The following is a 24114-nucleotide window of genomic DNA, read 5'->3' on the forward strand; positions in this document are numbered from 1 at the left end:
GTCTTGCTCTGTCGCCCAGGCTGAAGTGCAGTGGTGCAATCTCTGCTTACTGCAAGCTCCACCTCCCGGGTTCACGCCATTCTCCTGCCTCAGCCTCCAGAGTACCTGGGACTACAGGCACCCGCCACCACGCCCGGCTAATTTTTTTTTTTTTTTTTTTGTATTTTTATTAGAGACAGGGTTTCACCATGTTAGCTAGGATGCTTTCCAACTCCTGACCTCGTGATCTGCCTGCCTTGGCCTCCCAAAGTGCTGGGATTACAGGCGTGAGCCACCGCACCTGGCTGCCTTTTATTTCTTAAAACTTAAAATATTCGTTTTCATATTCTGTCAATTTTACTATTAAAAGTCTCTGCGAATCTGATGATACTGTCTGTGCTATCTGTTGCCTCCACTGAGGGCTTTGTGTTCCCTTGTATGTTCATTGAATTATTATTATTATTTTTTTACTCTGTCATTTGTGTTGATGCCTTATTGGAGGAAATTCTCTGAGAACTGTGAAGCATGCATGTTTCTTTACAAGGGATTTATATTTGCTTCCCTCAGGCAGTGGCTTTACCGCCAGTCCTCTGGGACCACCTTAAACTAAATTCCTCACTTAATGTTTTTTTTCGAGTCACCAAGACTGTGTGAATCAGACCAAAAATACAAATATAAATTTTATTTGCCAAGGACATTATTTTCCCTCTTTTTCTTGTGTACCCAAGTTTAAGACTGAAAAGTTTCTGTGCAGTTCCAGGTGGGACCTAGGTGGGATTAATTTTAATTTCTCTTTCTGGTGATGTGGACTTACACAATCCTAGCTTTATGATTGAGTCTTATGTTAGACTCAGACTTTAGGTGGGCCTTGAACTTTTTTTTCTAGAACCTATATCCTTGGAGACCCTTAAAACAGAAGCCTTTGTTTATATGGTTTGGCAAATGCCTTTAAGATGATTCCCACTGATTTCTCTGGTCTACTTACTGCCTTGTTATTTTCAGTCCTTGGACATGCCTATTCATGACTTAAAAGCTATTTTCCTATAATTTTAATTTCTAATTAGAAGAGTCATGGCAGATAATTAGTTTTCAATATGCCCTGGAAAAGTACGGTAGATATTTAAGAATGAGTGGATAGTCTAAACTGATAAAAAACCCAGAGATTTTGTAGGAAAATATAGGAGTAGTAATTGGGGAGATATATGGAAGAAAGAAACTTTAAAAAATGAAGACAAAAAAGATTTATTATATCAGATACTGATACTACAAAGCTACTGTAATCAAAACAATGTGGTATTGGTGCAGGAATATACATTTCTCAAACAGATGAGAATCTATAAATAGAACCAAGTAAATATGAGTATGTAATATATAATTAGGAGGACATTTCAATTCAGTGGAAAATTAATTATTTCTTCAATAAGTAGATCTGGAATAATTTTGACTTTACTTTTAGAATCTTTCATAGGTTATCTCCTAGAATTCTTTTCAGGTGGACTAACCTAGATATGAAAAGTACATATTTAAGGATAATTTTAATTACAAGCAGCTATAAAATATGGGAGAGGACATTTTACTACCTGCATTTAAAAATATATTTTAAAATAAAAACTAACCACACTTGAAACCAAGTGAAAAATTATTTGCCATGCATGTTTCAGTCCAAGTGTTAACATCTTTGTTACTCAAAGAGCTCCTGAAAATTTATATGAGAAGGATAACTCAATGCAGGCATAGGCAAAAATTTTACTATTATAGAAGTCATGTAAGTGACTATTAATCATATTAAAATTAGCCTACCTGCATATTAGTCAGTAAGATGTAAATGAAAAGATGAGATACCAGTTTTCTCTCATCAAATTGTTGAAGTTGAAAAGTAAACCCCTATGTTACTCAGCAGGAAGGAAAGAACTTTGATATGATGGGTATATATTTGAGAATTAAAAATATATGTACTGTTTCACCAGCATGCTTTATTAATTTGTTCTACCTAGAGAAATAAAGTAATTACAATGTAAAGGGACACATATACAAGTATATTATTTAAAGCAATTATAGCATTGTTTGAAGTAATAAAAACGGGTGAATACTTTAGTATCAGCTCAATCTATTAGGCTATATTTATATTATGGAAGGTTAAGAAGCAATTCTTAAAATTGCATTTTATATTTATTGGTCTAAAAGGATATTTGTAGTAAGTGAAAGAGGACAATTGCATAGTAATGTGAATAGTATGACACTACTTTTAGAAAAATATTTAATCTTTATATAAACAAAAAAGGGGAGGATGTAATTTAACTTTAGTTTCTTCATTTGATTGAGATTAGTGTAGGGTGAAGTTAGGTTTCTAACATTTTCCTTATAAATCTCTAAATGACTTTGCTTCTTATAATGAACATACGTTTTATAATAAAAACAATATGTTAAAATCCAGTAGTAAAATTAAATAAAGTAAAGCTGAGAGGTTTCACAATAGCACATGACATACCCTATTCTAAGTTTTCATTGTGGTACAAGGAGTGAGAGAAATACCAAGATTTTCCCCACAAATTGCTAAAATAGTTCCAAATATGTTTTTTGAATAATTAGTATACTAATGCCACCTTTATTGCCTATTTGATTCCATATTTATTTAGATCTATTTTCAAATCTTCTTTGTCCTACCTATCTATATGTAACAGGACCAAGCTGTTTTAATTTCTATGCTGTGTAGTATATTTTGTTATTAACTAAAAGCATCTCCTTGACATTACAGTTATTTTCAAAGTATCCTAGCTTTTTTCTGTGTGTAAAACTAGCTTTGTAAACTGAAAGAGTTCTACAGAATAAATATTGAGCACCATGTTCAGACTATAATAAAATATTAATTTCTAATTATTAATGTAAATGTATGCCCACCTTGACTTATTCATTTATTACTAATGTTACTGTAGTTAATGTAACTATTAACTAAATTTTCCAGAATTCAGACTTTAATTTTAATAAATAGCTTCCTAGTCTTGAATCTGGCAAATTGTGGAATACTAAATTTACTAGAGTTAAAGACAAAGGACTGGGGTATTATTGTTAAAATATCACATCTTAATGAATGTATGGTGTGAAAAGGATAGATGGATATAACATTATCTATTGAGTCATTAATGCTTATATAAGATGTATCTTGCTTCTGTTTTGATATATATATAACTTCACAAGGTTACATTTTTACTTTTTTTTTTTTTTTTTTTTTTGAGATGGAGTCTTGCTCTGTCACCAGACTGGAGTGCAGTGGCACAATCTCGGCTCACTGAAACCTCCTCCTCCCAGGTTCAAGCCATTCTCCTGCCTCAGCCTCCCGAGTAGCTGAGACTACAGGCGTGTGCCACCATGCCCGGCTAATTTTTTGTATTTTAGTAGAGACAAGGTTTCACCGTGTTAGCTAGGATGGTCTCCATCTCCTGACCTCATGATCCACCTGCCTCAGCCTCCCAAAGTGCTGGGATTACAGCTCCCGGCTCATTTTTACTTTTAATCACAGCTGATACAATGTGTAATGGTCACTGATTTTATTCACTTTTGCTTTAATAGAGGAAGTTCAGATTTGAAAAGCCTGTAGCTCAAAGCAAATGTTAGTCAATTATAAGTTATAAAATGTAAACAACTATAAGTCCAAGAGTCATGTTAGTATAAATAAGAAAGGATTTTTATTATACATCTTAAGCCAATTTTATATGAAACAAGTAACATCATATTGTTTGTGGTTGTGTGCAGTATAGACAAATTTAAACATATGCTTTTGTAAATATTTGATAAAATTTAAATTATTTTTAAAAAACACTAATGATATAAAAACTAAATAAATATATATGAATTAAATTGGAATCACAACTATTTTCTTTCACAATATTAAGACAAGGAAAATCTGTATAGGAAACACATAGGATACTAGTTTGGGTATTTTTTAATATTAATAAGTAAAAGTCAATGTAACAGAATATAGACCAAAAGAAAATGTAATTGAACTAGACATCTCATTGTATAGAAAAGAAATTTGAAACCCAGCAAAGCTAATGACACAGCTGCTTGATAGTATAATTGAATTTTGTAGATTTCTTGTTCAGTGTGCCTTTGTATTACACTATACTATCGATATTAACAAAGTATGCAGATTATGAAATATTATTAAAATATAAAAGGCTGAAACATTTGCTATCATGACCAAATTTTATAAGTGCTATTAACGTCTTGAATGTTGAGTAAAAAGTATAATGTAATAGACTTCATGTTAAAGAAACTTGAGTTTAGTTTTTTTGAAAACTACTTTGAAAAATTAAAATTTTTAAAGTACATTATTAGAATCGATACTAATTATATTTTGAAGCTATTAATGGGTTTAAATTATGTACTTAGAATGGAGGCTTTTTTGAAAAACCTTTTTATCTCCACTGTAGAATATAATAACACACTGTACTACGCATCACAGCAGTCTGTCAATTAAGGAATTGCTCATATTCTTGTCAATAAAGAGCAAACTCTCACAAAATAGTCTGACTTTTTTGTATAGAACAAATGGTGTGATACTACAGTCAAGATTTAATGGCATAAATAATCATGTGTCTTTTGGCATGGCATAAATAATCATTAAAGAAAAAGTTTTCAGCATTTTATATGTAAGTTATATATGTTTGAATATATATATATTTCACATTAATATGAGATTCTTTGATTAATAATCTTCACCTTTCAATAATTTCTCAAACTTAAAGATTCTCATTTGCTTGCAAGCTGTGTAATATTCATAAATGAAATTGTAGAATTCTTTCAATGCCCAATGCTTTTTTTTCAACTCTAATGATGACTAGCTTTGACATCTTTGTTTTTGTATTTGTATTAGTGTTTCGATGTAGAAAAGTATCCTATCTCTTTGAAGCAAATTATACAAACTCTACTACGCACTAAATAAAATAGTATTTCATCTTTTTCTTTCTCTCTTCAAATTTAATAACTTACTGGAAATGAAAAACTTAAGCCTCTAAATTTCTTATAAAATTTATTGCATTTATAGTTATTTTCCCTGGATAAAGTGGGGCTTTTATAATTTTAGAACATATATTCATGTTATTTAATTTTAATTGATAATTCAAAAACTATAAAGCACTTTCTTATTTTTGCCTTTTATAGAGATTTTCATTTTCAATATTAAAAGATAAGTAGGCCAGGCGCAGAGACTAACGTGTGTAATCCCCTCAATTTGGGAGGCCGAGGCGGCTGGATTACTTGTAGTCAGGAGTTCAAGACCAGCCTGGCCAACATGGAAAAATCCCGTCTCTACTAAAAAAATACAAAAATTAGCCGGGCGTGATGGTGCATGCCTATAGTCCCAGCTACTTGTGAGGCTGAGGCAGCAGAATTGCTTAAACCTGGGAGGTGGAGGTTGCAGCGAGCCAAGATATCGCCACTGCACTCCAGCCTGGGTGACAGAGCCAGACTCTGTCTAAAAAGAAGACGATAAGTAGTAATCAGTAGTTCAGTTTCTAGTATTATATATGTAGTTGCCTATATGCTTACAGCCAAAAGGGGTTGATTAGACATGATCTCTGACCTTAATAAAAGAAAAAATAAGACACGTCATAAAAATATAAGACTACCGCAAATATATATTAACAAACACAATCATCAAAAGGCTGTTGTACAAAGTGCTTTCTGGCATTATGCTTCCAATTGGAAAAAAGCTGAAGTATTGATAAAGGTCTCTAAAAGAAATGTTAGCTGAAAAGAATGGGTTTTGATACAGATGAAAGTTTTATTTCATTCAGCTAGAACAATATAGAGGCAACAATATTGATTCTTCATTCATATCTAGTGCTTACCAAAAGCACTCTCACATATTTGATGAATAATGAATTGAATACATGTGCACACATAGACTAAGTTATTTTGACGAACTCATGGGGAAGATTGTAAGTTCTCAAGTTCATTAAATAGAGCAGGGAGGATAGGATGCAGAAAATAGGAGTAATAGAAGTGACTTAAAATTTATATAGGTTCTATATAAAAAATTATACCACCATTTATATGCCCCCTGTCATTGATTTTTTATGGTTTGGTAGATTGGTGATTTTCTGTACATACATTTTGCTTCTTTCTTTCTGTATTTCTTATTCTACTTCCTAACATGGAATATTTATTTAATATTTATTTAGTAAATATTAAAATCTTAAACTCACAGTATTAACATTTAACAAAATCTTTTTAGGGACAAAAAGCCTAAAGGGGTAGAGTGGGAACCTAAGTTCACTGAATCTATTGTATAGTACATAATGGAATAGGCATCTTATCCATGCAAAGTTAAAAAATGCATAATATAAATATGCCTGACGAAGAAGGAATTTTGATCTTCATGTCTCAAGTGATGAAACCGAGGCTGAGAGATATGACATTTCCCCAGTCATATTGCTTGTGCATAGTATAAGCAGAATTCAAATTCAGTTGATGACTTCAAAGCTCGTGTACATGTGTGTGTGTGTGCACGTGCTTGTATGTGCCTGTGTTTTTGTTCCAGTTAAATGTCTCAGGATCAATAAAAACTTTATCTTCTACAAGAATGATTATTAATTTCCTTACATGTATAGGCTTAAACGAGGCTCACTGAACCAAATATATAGTTCTAAAAATGAATCATATTGTATAAAGCTGATCTAAAATGTGGTATATCTAAGATATGAAAAGAGAATTTTTCAGAATAAAACTAGTCAAACCTATTCTTCTATCTCCATTTTTTTTTCTATGAGAGTATGAGTACGATGAGGGCAGGAATTTTCATGTGTTCTGTTCACAATATATCTACATTCTTCTTTGCCAAATATCTGAGGACCCACAGGTTGTTTATTGAGGGATGGTGACATCTTGACAAAAAGAGTGTTCTGTGTGCATGTACTTTCTGTGTGTGGTGCTAGAGACATTTTCTATTCAATTAATGTACATCAGTACATTCACCATTACAGCTTGAGCCAGAAATAAAAGTAATGTTAATTCACCCTTCTCACACATGCAAACTTCTTGAAGTTTAGCCCAAGTATTTTTTTTAAATGCAGCAGATTGGAGTTTATCTTGGAAGGGTGCTTCCATCTGTGAAAACTGTCATTGGAAGAAGGAAGAACACTTTAAAATAAATCCACCAGCTGTATTGATAATCTTGTAGTGATATGAAGACTTGAATATGATAGGACTATTTGTTAAATTAGTTATACCATATGACAGGGTAGCGGCTTGTGAGTTTTCCATTTCTTGATAATGACTTTGGAAATCATTAAATTGTGGAGGAATGACACTAATGCAGTTTCATGCTGTAATTTTAAATAAAAAGCAAAGTATAGAAATTAAATTATTTTAAAATTAACTCACCTAAATGGCACGTCGTGCCTATAGACATGCTTTAAATACCCCAAGGACTAATAGAAAATTCAACACCTGCAAATTGTGGGTAAATTAGTGGGCCAAAGAACATTCAATGCCTAATGTGTTGATTTGAAAACAGCAAACATTTCAAATATTATTTTTGTCTTTAGATTTTTGTTAGAAGAAGGATTGAAAGTCCTAATGTTTTGTACATAAAATATCTCTATGCACAAAAAAATCAGATATGTATTTTGTATCCCTCCTGACATAGCCCTGTACATTTTTTCCTCACATGATGGAACACTGAAATGTTTGTGACTGATTGAATAACATGAACCAGTTGAAGTAGTGTGTATTTTCTAGAAGGAGACTGCCGGGGTGTCTATAAAGTACCCTTCTAAATTTAAATTTTCTAGCCTTTACTTTTAAAAAGAATGAAGAGCTCACAGAATAGAAATCAAGCCTCTTATATAGAAGGAGGACTCAAGAAATCTTCCCACTTGCTATGAGAGAAAAAATTGATACTGATCTTGACATTCTCTGTGGGAAGAATTGAGGAGGTGTTCCCCTCCTAATAGGTTTCTGAGTGTCTTTGGCTCTGAGTACTAAGATCCCTAAACAATGGAGTTATCTACCATTTCTTCAAAGTTATTTGTAATAGATAGATTGCAAAGGTGACTTCTGAATCATTGCTTAATATTGGTTCAACCCATTTTCAAAATCATGCTTCTTTATTCTGTGAAACATGCCTATGCTTTCCTCTTTCTAGGCATCATTGTGTAACCTCTCTCAGGCTCCCTACCTTTCCCCTTCCTTTCTGAGAATTTCCACATCATCTATTCAATATTTTTCTTAGTTAGTTTCATAATACTGGAACCCTTCTATTAAAAAGCTTTAATTAAATAGTAATCCCTCAGCTTGCCAGTCAGAATCCTCCATAATTTGGTTCATGCATATTTTTCAAATATATCTTCTAATAATCTTTCCCAAGTGAGTGAATTACCTCAGCCAAATTGCCAAGTCATTACACCAAACCCTATTGTGAACTTTCTTGAATATTTACTCATATCAATCAAGAATGATGTGGCTATGATTCTCTCTTATCTTAGACAAGTCACAGCCGGAATCATTTTGACTGTTACCCATTTAATGCTGTTTCTGGACACCTTAACCTGAAATGACTTCTTACTCTGATGCTAAAGCATCTTGATATCAGGAAGCATATACTTGTTTTTTTCAAAAAAATAAACATACACATAATGCTTTATATTTAGAAGACATTCAATAAATCCTTACTGACTTAAAACAATTTTTAACCTCCTACAAATTTTATTTTGGTGAAAGGGTTATACTTAGAGTCATGAGAGTGTTAAGAATTATTAGACAATTTCATGGCAGTAGTAGATCAGGCACTCGTAGTTTGACAGCTATAGAAAAATCATGAGCCATAAGTATAACTTTAAATATTTTATTTGTTGCAATTTTTCAAACGTGTCTCTTTTTCTTCTTGTGATATCATTTTATGTGCAATCTTGAAGCTAATTTGGGGCCCGTGAAACAATCAATATTCTTGTGGAAAGATACTTAAGTGTTTAATTGGATTATGTTTTTTTTTCTGTGCTTCCTTACCTCAAGTATCCTTAAAAGTGGTCTACCAATTGCAGATCACATTTTTTTGCATGATACTGTTTTTATATTACAAGGACACTTCTAATTATACAATGGGAATTTTGAGTCATGGAGTCAGTCAACAAATATTTCTTAATGAATCACATCAAGTGTTTCTGTGATGTCATGTAAGAGGAGGGAAGAATACTGACAGTGACTTTGAGATTATTTCTAACAATGATGACCTGCTCAGTTGCTTTTACTAAGTGAGGAGATCAGTGGGAAGGAACTAAGTATGTTTGCTTAGGAATAGACTGATTAATTCTGAGTTAGTAATTGCTCATTTTCATTATTATTAAGTAAGATTATCCAAAACCAGAAAGTAAGGTCAAGGAGATGACTGTGTCTTTTTATTATCATACTAAGGTATTGTTTAAATACAAGGGAACAACTAAGTACTATTTAGTTTTCTAGGAGAAAGAACCATTGGCTCACTTCTGTATTTGTTCTTAAAAATTCAACCTATGAATGTACATGTTAACTAGTAGCTTTGTGTCAAGTAGAGATGCAATTTCTATTCAGAAGAAAAGTGACTCCAAAAGTTATGTTTTATTGCTCTACAGGTCATTGCCTAGTTTTGTGTATAATCTAGCTATTTTATGCAATTATTCCTTTATTAAATTGAGTATATAATTCCCACTCCTTTAAATGCGTGCTTTAAAACATAACAGCTTTTATGAGATATATTCACTTCCCATATATTTGTTCATGTAAGTGAAGTTGACAATTCACTGATGTCTAGTACATTTGTAGTTTCAACCATCACCACAGTCAATTTGAGAACAATTTTATCACCCCTAAAAAAAACCTCCATACTTATTAGCAGTTATTGTCCATTCCCTCTCAGACCCCCAGATCTATGATTTACTTTTAGTTCATTTTTTTGTTTGGTGTGAGATAGGGTCAAACTTCATTCTTTTGCATGTGAATATTCAGATATTCCAGCACCATTCATTGAAATGAATATTCTTTCCAATTGAATTGCCTTTGAAACCTTTTCAAAAATTAATTGAACATAAATGTGAAGGCTTTATCTGGACTCATATTTATATCACATTGATCTACATGCTTATCCTCATGTCAGTACCATCCTATCTTGGTTATGTTAGCTTTGCAGTAATTTTTGAAATCAGGAAGTGTTAGTCCTCTAGCTTCATTCTTATTTTTCATTTTAGCTATTCTGGATCCTTTGGATTTTCCTGTGAATTTTAGGATCAGCTTGTCAATTTTTGCAAAATCAGCTGGGATTTTAGTAGAGATTATATTGAAATTTTAGATAAATTTGGATAGTATCACCATCCAAGTAATTAGTCTTTTGGTCCATGATCATGGGATGTATTTTCATTTATTTAGGTATTATTTAGTTCCTTTCAACAATTTTCTATAGTTTTTAGAGTATAAATTTGAACTTTTTACAGTTTTTAATACATATAGTTCTAAATAATTTATTTTGTTTGTTGCTGTTGTAAATGGAATTACTGTCTTGATTTTATTTTTCGTTTGTTCATTACTAACATATTGAAATACAATTAATTTGCATTTTAATCTTGTATCCCGTAAGTTTGCTGTACTTTTATTACTTCTCATAGTATTTTAGTGGATTAGTTAGGGTTTGTATATACAAGATCATTTTACATGGAAATAGAAATAATTTTTCCCTTTCCAATCTGGATAACTTTCTCTCTTTCTGTCTCTCTCTCTCTTTCCTTTCCTCCCTCCCTCTCTCCCTCTCTCTCTCTTCTTCTCTATCTCTATCCCTCCTCACTCTGTCACTTCCTCCTTCCTTTTATGCCTAATTATCTAGCAAAAATTTCAAGTGCTATGGTGAATAGAAGTTGTAAAAGTTAGTGTGATGGCTGATTTTATGTGTCCGATTGATTGAACCTTTGTGTGCCCAAGTATTTGGTTAAATTTTATCTTGGATGTTTCTGTGAGAGTGTTTTTGAATTAGATTGGCATTTAAATCAGTAAGGTTAGTAAAGCAGATAGCCCTCCCAAGTGTAGGTGAGCCTCATCTAATCAGTTAAAGGACTGAATAAAACAAAATGCTAGCTCTACCCTGAAAAACACATAATTCTTCCTGTCTGACTACCTTTGAAATGAAACATTGGCTTTCTCCCCTACTCTTGGACTAGAACTAAAACTAAAACTTAACTGGTTCTCAGGCCTTCCAACTGAGACTTGAACTAAAACATTGGCTCTTCTGTGTCTCCAGCTGGCAGACTCAAATTGCAAATCTTGGAAATTTGCAGGTTCCTAATTGTGTACCAGTTTCCTATAATAAATCTCATACACACACACACACACACACACATACACACACACACATATATGTATACACACACACACACACACACACACACACACACACACACACCCCACATACAACCTATTCGTTCTGTGTCTCTGGAGAACATTTGATTCCTTGACTAATGCAGTGAACATTCTTTTCTTGATATTGGAGGAAGGCATTCAGTTTTCACCATAAAGTGAGATGTTAACTGTGGGTTTTTGTAGAGGCCTTTTATTAAGGTGTTGAAGTTTCTTTCTATTTGCAGTTCGTTGATAGCTTTTGTCATGAGGGATGTTGAATTTGTCAAGTGCCTTTTCTGCATCTTTTAATATGATTGTGTGATTTTTTGTCTTTTATTCTACCGATATGGTATATTTTGATATAAACCAACCTTGCATTCCTGAGATAAATCCTTCTTGTATGTTCTAGAAGTATTTGTCAGAAATTAGCATAAATTGTTATTATATGTTTTATACAATTCACCAATTAAGCCATGGCAGCCTCAAATGCCCTTGACTCAGATTTTACTATCTTTATTCTGTATTTATTAATGAGGTAAATATAATATTTCACACATTTTTCTTCTCTGTGTGTAAGATATTTCTGTGTTGACTTTTGGATATTATACTTTGACAGCTTAATGATTTATTATTAACCTCTTTTAGAGATACTACCGAAGACTCCGACAAACACAGTGGTAAAGCTGATCCAATTTGGGGGAATAAACAGATCCTAATCTCTTGATTAAAAGAAATAGACTTTTAACTTATTAAGCTTTTCATTGAACTGATGGAAAGACCACAACTAAAAGAACTATGTAATAAAAACTACTTAATATAAAGTGTAATGAATCTAATGGACTAGCTATATGTCCTCCAGCTTATACTGAAAAGAACTTTTGTGTGTGTTTGTATGCATGTGTGTGTGTGTGTGTTTACATCAACATATGGACCATAGCTGAATAAGATCACTGTAACTAGATTCTGTAATCTATTGAGCCATGGACAGTATGCTTTAGTATGAATCCTGCCTCTGCCACTTATCTGCTTTATGATCCTTTGCTAATTATTTACCCTTTATATTTCAGTTTTATTGCTTGTGAGTTTAATTTCATACCACATTCTTACTATATATTCAGAAAATATATGTAGAAGAACCATTCTTACATGGGAGACATAACTTTCATTGCTGAAGGGACACTGAACAAGACAAATACTGTTAAACCACCACGAATGCTGTGAAAGCCGTGCATTAGCTTTTATTTTAAAATGTTCATTTACTAGTTTACAGTCCCACCAACAGTGCAAAAGTGTTCCTATTTCTCCACATCCTCTCCAGCACCTGTTGTTTGCTGACTTTTTAATGATTGCCATTCTAACTGGTGTGAGATGATATCTCATAGTGGTTTTGATTTGCATTTCTCTGATGGCCAGTGATGATGAGCATTTTTTCTTGTGTTTTTTGGCTGCATAAATGTCTTCTTTTGAGAAGTGTCTGTTCATGTCCTTCGCCCACTTTTTGATGGGGTTGTTTGTTTTTTTCTTGTAAATTTGTTTGAGTTCATTGTAGATTCTGGATATTAGCCCTTTGTCAGATGAGTAGGTTGCGAAAATTTTCTCCCATGTTGTAGGTTGCCTGTTCACTCTGATGGTAGTTTCTTTTGCTGTGCAGAAGCTCTTTAGTTTAATTAGATCCCATTTGTCAATTTTGTCTTTTGTTGCCATTGCTTTTGGTGTTTTGGACATGAAGTCCTTGCCCATGCCTATGTCCTGAATGGTAATGCCTAGGTTTTCTTCTAGGGTTTTTATGGTTTTAGGTCTAACGTTTAAATCTTTAATCCATCTTGAATTGATTTTTGTATAAGGTGTAAGGAAGGGATCCAGTTTCAGCTTTCTACATATGGCTAGCCAGTTTTCCCAGCACCATTTATTAAATAGGGAATCCTTTCCCCATTGCTTGTTTTTCTCAGGTTTGTCAAAGATCAGATAGTTGTAGGTATGCGGCGTTATTTCTGAGAGTTCTGTTCTGTTCCATTGATCTATATCTCTGTTTTGGTACCAGTACCATGCTGTTTTGGTTACTGTAGCCTTGTAGTATAGTTTGAAGTCAGGTAGTGTGATGCCTCCAGCTTTGTTCTTTTGGCTTAGTTCAGTTCAACCATTGTGGAAGTCAGTGTGGCGATTCCTCAGGGATCTAGAACTAGAAATACCATTTGACCCAGCCATCCCATTACTGGGTATATACCCAAAGGACTATAAATCATGCTGCTATAAAGACACATGCACACGTATGTTTATTGTGGCATTATTCACAATAGCAAAGACTTGGAACCAACCCAAATGTCCAACAATGATAGACTGGATTAAGAAAATGTGGCACATATACACCATGGAATACTATGCAGCCATAAAAAATGATGAGTTCATGTCCTTTGTAGGGACATGGATGAAATTGGAAACCATCATTCTCAGTAAACTATCAGAAGAACAAAAAACCAAACACTGCATATTCTCACTCATAGGTGGGAATTGAACAATGAGATCACATGGACACAGGAATGGGAATATCACACTCTGGGGACTGTTGTGGGGTGGGGGGAGGGGGGAGGGATAGCATTGGGAGATATACCTAATGCTAGATGACGAGTTAGTGGGTGCAGCGCACCAGAATGGCACATGTATACATATGTAACTAACCTGCACAATGTGCACATGTACCCTAAAACTTAAAGTATAATAAAAAAAATAAAATAAAATAAATAAATAAATATATTACCCGTAGCATTTAAAAAAAATGTTCATTTACTTCTAAAATATCATTTTGATTATTTTTAAACAGATTCCAGTATTCTGGTGCTATTATTAATTGTTTCTTTTTTTGTCTTTTCTTTTCCTGAATTTTCGTCAAGGTTATTTTTAAAAGTCTTTTTTTCTGACTTAAATTTCTTGATTACCTAGGAGTTTGCTTATTTTATTTATTGTTTTCTTATTATTATCAGGCGTTTGGTCCTGTCTCTTCTTGCATCTAGGAATTTTTGATCGAGCAATGGACATCCTATATAGTGAGAGATGATAACAGTAAATAAAATAATTGGTGCTAAGAGTAAATAAAAGTCTTTTAAAGTGCTGGGGATATATTAAAGAGTCAATGAATAGTAAATGTCATTGTTCCTTTTTGTTATCATCAGTATTCTGTAATCACCAGGAATTTTCATGGAAGCAACGTCTGTGCTTTCAAAGACCTTCAAAATTATTACAAATAAAAGCCAAAGGAAAAATAAATGCAATATGTTTATATTGTTAAGTGCATTCTATCAGCTCTATTCTTAAAATGTATTTTAGAGCAGTTTTAGATTTATGGAAAAATTGTGACAGTAGTACAGAGAGTTTCCATATGCACTCATAATTACCCCTATTATTAACACCCTACATTAGTATGGTACATTTGTTGCAGTTAATGAAATAATATTGATATATGATTATTAGCTAAAGTCCCTAGTTTATTCAGATTTTCTTAATTTTTACATTTTTTTCTGTTCCAGGATATCATAAAAATCACCACAATACATTTATTTGTCATGTGTCCTTAGGCTTCTCTTGTCTGTTAAAATTTGCCAGGCTTTTCTTGTTTTTGATGTACTTGATTGTTTTCAGGATTACTGGTCAGATGCAGTTCTTCCTTTTGATTAGAGGAAATCATTCTCCCAAATATTCAGCTTATTATTCATTCTTTTTTCAGGAAATCATATGTTCCAAAAATAATGAAAGCTCTGGCTGCTTTTAATTTAGTTAAATGGAGGATAACCTGAGTACAACCATTTTTTGTTGTTTTAAAGTTTAGGTTTTGAGTTTTTTCAAACAATGCCATCTAATTTTCATTTGTTAGAAAGTGAAATGAATAATTTTTGACAAGATATAGTTAGATGACTTGTAAATGAAAACCATTTACAGAACATTTATTATATTTTAAACTTCAATTTTCCAAAATTGATTAGTTATTCATTTATCAACATACTGTGCATTGAATATTCCTATGTGTCAAATACTCTGCTAAGTTTTAATTGATGGTTCCTGATAGTAGTATTGAAACCTATGCATCTTGTACACATCATTATCTTCAATCTGATTACCTAGTAGAAGAAATAATGTTTGTCATAATTTGGCTGTTTAAAGTATATTTTTAAGTAGTAAAATTTTATTTTGTATTAATTTTGCAGAACTATTATGGAGCTGCTAAGATGATATTTTCTGACAACCCACTTGGTCTGACTTGTGGAATGGTATGTCCAACCTCTGATCTTTGCGTAGGTGGATGCAATTTATATGCCACTGAAGAGGGACCCATTAATATTGGTGGATTGCAGCAATTTGCTACTGAGGTATGTATGATATACACATGACATCCCCCCACTACCATCACCATGCACAAAAATATCTTAAAATAACTTTAATCCTTGGTGCTCTGTTGATACCCAACATTTTTAGTGTGACACACAGCTCAAGTATGTTTTGTACAACAAACTTTATTTTTATTCAGCAGCTTTGCTACAAAAAGGAAGTGTATAAAACCATATGTCAAATTAGTTGCAATCCCAGCAGGTTATTAAAATACTTTGACTGAAATTATATAAATTAGATGATCCGAAAATAGAACTTATTCATTAACTTTATGTGGAAGTATGGCAAGGAGACCCTCTTATGAAAAGACTATCTTCTGTAACAGAATATTTTCCCTGAAACTCTCCTTAATCTTTAAAGCTTGAAATACAGCATATTTCATTGTATTCTTTGAGTAATAAAGGTTAGAGAATTTTCAAAAACCCTGAAACTAAGTAATGTTATTTAACCACATTAATAATGTCATTAGATTTTGTGAACTTATAGATTGGAAGCAGGTCTTTTATTTGGGTAAAAAATGTATAATGAAATAAAATGAAAGCACTTTTTTTTCTGTTTATCCCATAGACTTTGATCCTGGCTTTCTCTTTAATGAATCATTTGTAAAGACTTTGATTCTCCAGACACTCTTGGGCTCTCTGACGTCTCCTATTTGGAGTCAACAAGCAGGTTAATTCCCATGTATCATTTAAATGATCAGCTTATATGAAGAGTATAGTAAGATTTTATAATCTTTGGAGACTAGTTGGCTAGAAGGTCAAATTAAGTGCCCGTCAACCTAGATTTTTAGTTAATGACTTACTGATCTGGTTTTGTCAACGTGAACACAATGTGTTCTTTCATTTTGGGATCCTTCCCATAATATTCCTCAAGCTTAAGTCTCACTTTGCTCTTAGTAATAAATCAGGGTTATTCCCTTCCTGCTTTCTGACAGGTTAATTCTAAAGAAGAGCTCCTGGGAATAAGAAAATAGAAACAATTCGAGGTTGTGGATTGTTGCAATAAATTCTGGGATTTAATTTCTTTTCTTACCAAATTCAAAATTGCGTTAGGCTTACCTGACCACTACAAAGTATGATCTTTACTACCTGTGAAAATCCTTAGTTGATGGAGAAGATTCACTTGAATTCCTCCTCACCTTTCTTTGGGGACCCATTGCCTCTTCATTATACCAGGGCAAGTTTCACAGATGCAGTAAGTGAAAGGTCACATACTATGTGTATCAACTAACACAGCATTTTAAAACAAAATAAATTAAAATGATATCATTAGTTAGTAATTGATCTGGTCATGAGAGGTGTGTGTGTTTGTGTGTGTGTGTGTGTGTGAGAGAGAGAGAGAGAGAGAAAGAGAGAGAGAGGAAAATACATTATTCCTCTGGAAACTCTCACATGGTTTTAATTCTTTTCTCTGGGAACACTGTCCCTCTGGGAACTCTTACTTGGTTCTACCACTCATTCCCAGAGCAGAGTCTATTTAAGACAGAGATATGTGCCTTCAGAACAGAATTTATTAGAAACTCACTAAAATTTGAGAGTGGTCACACTTAGGTCTTGCCATAAGTATCACCTAATGAAGAGTTATGCATAGATTAGGACTGCAGTAGATGCATTTTAAGTGAATCAAGGAATTTAGAATAGGAATGTATCTGCTTATTTCATTCCAATTATAGTTTGTATAACTGTAATTTCAATATCAAATTATAAATTAAAAATGTCCTAGTGGGAGCTACTGAGAAAAGCTTTTTGTCCTTTTTTTTGGGTTGGCTGATTAGGGTGCCTGATTTTAGAAAGTCCTGTATTCCGTAGGTCAGTGTGTGGTTTACTTAAATTTACCCAACTGTCAAAGTTATTAGGAAGTTAAAAAAACAACAAAACGAGTAACTCCTTTTTCACTGATATTCATGGAAAAAAGTGCGAAATGTTATTCTTTCAAACTACTATTGACATGAGTATTTAAGTTGAAGTGCAATATGATGCAAATAATTTTATGTTTTGATTGTTTGATAAAACAATGATTATTTTTTGACCTTTAAAGAAATACAAATCTATTTTTTCAACCAAATTAAGCAAAGGTTAGGAAAGCAGATTACAATAGTATGGTATTTTTCAAAATTGTTTTTCCTGTGACTTATAAGTGATTTTTAAAATACCAACTCAGTAGTCTGCCATTATTGGTTAGGTACATACCTTATTCTTCTCCAGTTTAACATGAGCATGTGATTTGGAGGGACCGTAGTGGAAAAGGAATAAATCACATGATGCATAGCCTTACGTAGAATCAGGAGGCCAGCTGCTTTTTTTTTTTTTTTTTTTTGGCAGGGTTGGGGGTGGGTCTTGTGTTGTCATTCCTATTCAACCTTTTGCTGTTTCCACATATGCAGTGTGAAAAAGCGACCTTCCTTCACACACTGCTGTGTTCATGTAGTAAACAGGCTACCGGGGTGATTGTGACTCACTCTACGAGGCACTTTTTTTCCCTAGTAATATTTTAATCCTATCATGACATTGTTTCAATAAAATAACTGGGAAATAATGGTTTGGTATAGATTTTATCAGTCACATGATGGTTTTTGAATTTCTCTGCACAAATATAACCCTTGAAAATTTTATTTTGAAAATATTTGTGTATTTATTGGAATTTTGAAAGAATTAGATATTATTTACATTTAATAGACCACCTAGACTCTCATTGCCTCTGAAATTTAATTAATGAATTGTTGGAAAAGCAGAAGGAAATGAGAATGCATCTTTCTACCCATTGCCTAAAGTTTGAAAAAAACGATTTTACATAGAAAATTAGCTGCATGTCAAATCAGTTCTCTTCTACTGATTAAAAAGTTATGGAGGCAATTTAGAAATATTAAAATTAAAAAATCCCAGTCTTCCAGGATTTGTGTGTCCAAATGAATGAGAGCTGGAAAATTTATACTTAAAATTACCACCTCAATTCTGAATTTTCAGGAATATACTGGATTATGATATTGACATCTAAATATAAAATTTATTTCACAAAAACATTTTATAAGGTTTTTCTTATATCTATGAAATATACCATTTTATGGTATATACCTCTTAGCACTTTCCTTATATTTAGATTTTATAGTTTTATTGTACTAATACCCAGAATCTACAAGAAACTCAAACAAATCAGCAAGAAAAAAAATGTCCCATCAAAAAGTAGGCTAAGGACACAAATAGACAATTCTCAAAATAAGATATACAAATGGCCACCAAAAATGTGAAAAAATACTCATCATCACCAGTCATCAGGGAAATGCAAATTAAAACCAGAATGCAATACCACCTTACTCCTGCAAGAACGATCATAATTTAAAAATCAAAAAATAATAGATGTTGGCATGGATGTGTTGAAAAGGGAATACTTTCACACTGCTGGTGGGAATGTAAACTAGTACAACCACTATGGAAAACAGTGTGGAAATTTCTTAAAGCACTAAAAGTTGATCTAACATTGGATCCAGCAATCCTACTACTGCGTATCTACCGAGAGGAAAAGAAGTCATTATATGAAAAAGATACTTGATCACACGTGTTTATAGCAACACAATTCACAATTGCAAAAATGTGAAACCAGCCCAAATACACATCAGTCAATGGTTGGATAATGAAAATGTGATACACACACACACACACACATACACACCCACACCATGGAATACTACTCAGCCATAAAAAGGAACAAAATAATGGCATTCGCTGCAACGTAGATGGAGTTGGAGACCATTTTTCTAAATGAAGTAACTCAGGAATGGAAGCCAAACATCATATGTTCTCACTCATAAGTGGGAGCTAACTTGTGAGGACACAAAAGCATAAGAATGATACAATAGACTTTGTGGACTTAGGGGGAAGAGAAATGGTGGGTGGGAGGATGAGGGATGAGACAACCCATTGGGTACAGTGTACACTATTTGGGTGATGGGTGCACCAAAGTCTCAGAAATCGCTACTAAAGAACTTATCAGTGTAACAAAAAGTCACCTGTTCCCCAAAAACTATTGAAATATTTAAAAATGTAAGAAATTTCTGTGGTTTTAAGCCAAAAAAGAGAATGGAACTGACAAGCAATTGTAGATGAAATCAGGTGACTCATTCAGAAAAGAGGTATCTGTAGATTTTCCTTTTTTATGTTTTAAAATTTTTTTTTTATTTTACTTTTTGTCTCTCAGCAGGTTTCTAAACTATCACCTCTCATTTGACTTTACTCAATCCTTGTCGTATCAGCATATACTATTTGCAGTAATGCAATAAATACTTTGAAATATACAATAAATAATTAACTACAGTTACACTATTGTGCTACTGAACAGTAGATCTTATTCCACGTAAGTGTATTTTCATACCCATTAACTATCTGGAATTGAATTGGATTTTTCATTAACACAAATAAATGACAGATGCTTAAAGTGCTGGATATCTCAAGTTACCCTGACTTGATCATTACACATTGTATGCATCTATCAAAATATCATATGTACACCATACACATTTGCCACTAATATGTATTAATAATAATTAAAAATAAAAAATAAAAAATTGAATTTTTTCATGTAATTGATAAAATGTATTTTGTTTTATTTGCTTTAGATTGAACATATATTATAGATAAAATGCTAAAGGCCATAATATTCCCTTCCCAAGTCAAGCACTCTGATTAATTGATGAATCTGGTCTATGTTTTATGTTTCCTAAGAAATAATTGTACAAATAATGTGGAATTCTCAAATGAATGTTGAAGTTTAGAAACTTTCTCATCTGTTTATTGAGCATTCATTTTCCTCATCTTTTTTAAAAACGTTTATTCTTTGTACATTGTGTGGTATGTGTGGTGATGGAGGGATCTAGTGGTACAACACACCCACCCTGGATTCTCTACAGAAAGCCAGTTAACTCAATTCCATTTATTGTGTAGTTTGTTGTTTCCACACTGATTTGTAATAACTCTAATTTTATACAGTAAGATCATATGTATGAATTTGTCTGCTTTTGTTTTTTTTGGCGGGGTTTGGAGCTCTATTTTTTTTACATTGGTCTATTTATGCATCCATTCACTGACACAAAATGTATTAATTGCTACAGTTTTATATTTTTATATATGATGGGGTGTTTTATTCTTGATTTACCATTTTCAGAATTTTGTTAACTATTCTTATGCCTTAATAACATGAAGATGGGATATTTCTTAAGGGTTAAAGAAAGAATATACTATATATTCCAAGGGACTGTAAACATTTATTTCTATATTTTATCAAGGGTAGACACAGTTTGAGATAAATTAGTCTGGTAAATATACACTAATACAATTAAAAATGTCAAGTGTTATGAGACTACATTACAGAACATTTAACAATTATTTAAATTACATCAACATTTATGTTTTGCTTAAAAACGATAATAAACAGTTTTGAAGAATTGGGAATGGAGAAGGAACTTGTTCACTCAAATTAGTATATGATTGTTTTAATAGAGCAAATATTACTTCTACCATATCTTCACCTTGGATATAGCAGTCACTGAAATTCTTAAACTTTTGTATTCTACAACTCTGTTTTAGGAGAATATAGACATATGTATTCTAATGAACAATAGAGTATTGCAGGTGTGCTCTGAAATAATGTATTTCTGTGATAAATTTCGTCTATCAAATAGAACAGTGGAGACAGAAATATTAAGTACAAGCCCCATATTAAAAACAGTCATCAAAAAGATGAGTATTTGTCCATAAACTGAAAAGTGAGGTTGGAAATACTCTAGCTGTGTATTATGTTGATTGCTTTATAAGTAAGATGATCAAATGACCGAGATAGGTTAGATAATGATCAGGACATTATTAATAATCAGTCCAGTACAGCAGGAGTAAACTAACACCACCCCAGGCAAACTGGCTTATGTGAATACCCAGTATAATAAGAGCCCACTAGGTAAGGATTCAGTTAATCAAACTAACATTGATTGGGCATTGATCAGCACTATGTGTTGTTGTAGACTGCTTCTTTACTACAAGTCCTAGGAAACATTGTAGTTTCTCAGGAAATAAAGCCAACAATTGAAATAATGTAGTAAATGTAATAAGACATATAGGTTTACATTGGCATCCTTGGACTTATTGTCCAATCTTCATTAATTTTTGTCACATGGTTTTGGAGGTGAGTAGACCTTAGTGCAAAGAAAAGTATCAGGCAAGGAGAAAATGCAGTTATATTGTACTTGCATAGTGCTTCAGTGCATTTTTGTAATATCTCACTCAAAAATGCTGATAAACAACACTTGAGGGCGTGCAAACCAGGTAATTTTTTTTCCATTTTGGACATAAGGAAACTAAGAATCAAAGTGATTACAAAATCACAGCAAATGTTAAATAAACTCCCAGTGTCCTGCACAATGTTGAGTACTTTATTTAGAGCTTGATTAATCCTCAGAATAACTCTCCAAGTAATGTTATTATTTCCATTTTACATATGAGTAGCAGGAAACTCCAGGAAATTAATTAACTTCCACAACCTCACATCTAGTGAGAGGCAAATCTGGAATACAAAGCTAGTGGTTTAATTTTCATTATTTCACAAACTCTTACTTGCCCCAGGTAATGTTACTAGTCAAAGACAGAGGCGCTCAATGTAAACCCTGGTTTTCTGGCTGTAAGGCCACAGCAGTATCTGTTGCATCTTCTAGGCTAGCCAAATATACTTAGTCACCATACCTCACAAGTCCTTGTTTTTCTGTTAGATATGAAGCTACTACATTGAAATAGGTTGGGTAAGACCAACACATATGGCTTGTTTTTTTTTTTTTTTTATTATACTTTAAGTTTTAGGGTACATGTGGAATATCACACTCTGGGGACTGTCTTTTCTTTTTTAACTTCTGTAGCCGGGAGTGAATCTTAAGTTTTATGGGGCTTCAGATAACAAAATGTTGGGTTCCTTCTTTAGAAATTACATTACAGCACTACTGAAAAATTTAAATACAAAGCCTTAGAAGGGGTCTATACGGGCCAGGCGTGGTGGGTCATGCCTTTAATCCTAGCACTTTGGGAGGCCGAGGCAGGCGGATCACAAGGTCAAATCAAGACCATCTTGGCCAACATGGTAAAACCCCGTCTCTACTAAAAATAAAAAAAATTAGCCAGCTGTGGTGGTGTGCACCTGTAGTCCCAGCTACTCAAGAGCCTGAGGCAGGAGAATCACTTGAACCCGGAGGCAGAGGTTGCAATGAGCCGAGATCGTGCCACTACACACCAGCCTGGCGACAGAGCGAGACTCCATCTCAAAAAAAATAAATAAATAAAAAGGGGGGGTCTATGTGACGAGGAGCCTTGAAGCGTTAAGTGTTTATCTGCAGTTTTATTTTATTTTGGAATGCCTAAGTATGATTTTGTGAAAGCTGCTATACAAATAAACTTAGGAATAAACCTAGCACATTTATGATAGTTTGACAAACTGATCAATAAAATCTATCAGTTCATTTTGTAATCTATAACTGAGATAAATTATCATGATAATGAAAAATTACTAATATATATAGCTAATAACTTTTTGCAGGTCATTTATAAATAGGATATAGATTAAACTATATTTGTTAGATTAATGATATATCACACTTGCCCTATTATCCCAAAGTTTTATCACTTTAAATGAGATTTCTCTATACTACTTCTTTTTAAAATAGTACTATTCAATTATTTGTGAATGTCTTTAACCAATACCCAACCCTCAAACACAAAGGTGAATTATTTCTGAGAGAAGTAAGATATAGATGAAAAATACGCATTAAGCACTAATAAAATAAATATTTTTTACCCTGGTAAAATGTGTCTGTCTGGAATGCAAATACAAGTAACATCTTTGAAGATTTGATTTTTGTCTCTCCTTTTACTCTTAATGCAGTGATTAATAGAAAAGAATAATGTCTTGATAGAATTCACTAAATATCTGACATTCTTCTCCAAAAATCTTTAGAAATCTATTAAAATATTCCTTACTGGCACAATGATTTATAATAGAACTGTGGGGCCAGATGAATTGCTAGATGATTTTTATTACAATATTTTAGTTTGTTTTAAAACTGTATCTTAATATCTAGAACTTAAAAATAAGCTACCGTGATTTGGGGCAATAACTTTGAAATTTACCAAAATCGCATGGTTAAAATTATTTGCGGTTACTTTTTTCTACATTAGTTTTTAAAAATAAAGGTAAATTTATACAATTTCGTGGGCAATTTACAGTTTTAAAGGATTCGTTGGTTTAAGCTTCAACAACTTAAAAATGTATATACTTTCATAAAAATATTTGATGACTAATAATATAGAGTAGTATAAAGCAATATTATTGTATCAACATGAGTCACTTGTAAAAGGCATGATGCTGTAAGTTAAC

The 24114-nt window shown here is 32.8% G+C and overlaps 1 protein-coding gene across 3 annotated transcripts in view; it reads left to right on the forward strand.

Annotated features, from left to right (window-relative positions):
* The window catches only part of DPYD (dihydropyrimidine dehydrogenase), an 841965-nt gene that overhangs the window by 185887 nt on the left and 631964 nt on the right, over positions 1–24114 (forward strand). Inside the window, exons 5-6 of one of the 3 annotated variants that reach the window (XR_008674821.2) lie at positions 15534–15695; positions 16282–16383. Coding sequence is in view for 1 of the 3 variants with exons in the window: in XM_031002041.3 (XP_030857901.3) it covers positions 15534–15695 (162 nt within the window). In the remaining 2 variants the exon portion in view is untranslated. Of the gene's footprint in view, positions 1–15533; positions 15696–16281; positions 16384–24114 lie in introns of those variants that run through there. The other 2 variants (XM_031002041.3, XM_055373871.2) reach the window with 2 other exon arrangements.

This window comes from Gorilla gorilla, chromosome 1, assembly GCF_029281585.2.
Source record: "Gorilla gorilla gorilla isolate KB3781 chromosome 1, NHGRI_mGorGor1-v2.1_pri, whole genome shotgun sequence".
NCBI lineage: Eukaryota > Metazoa > Chordata > Mammalia > Primates > Hominidae > Gorilla > Gorilla gorilla.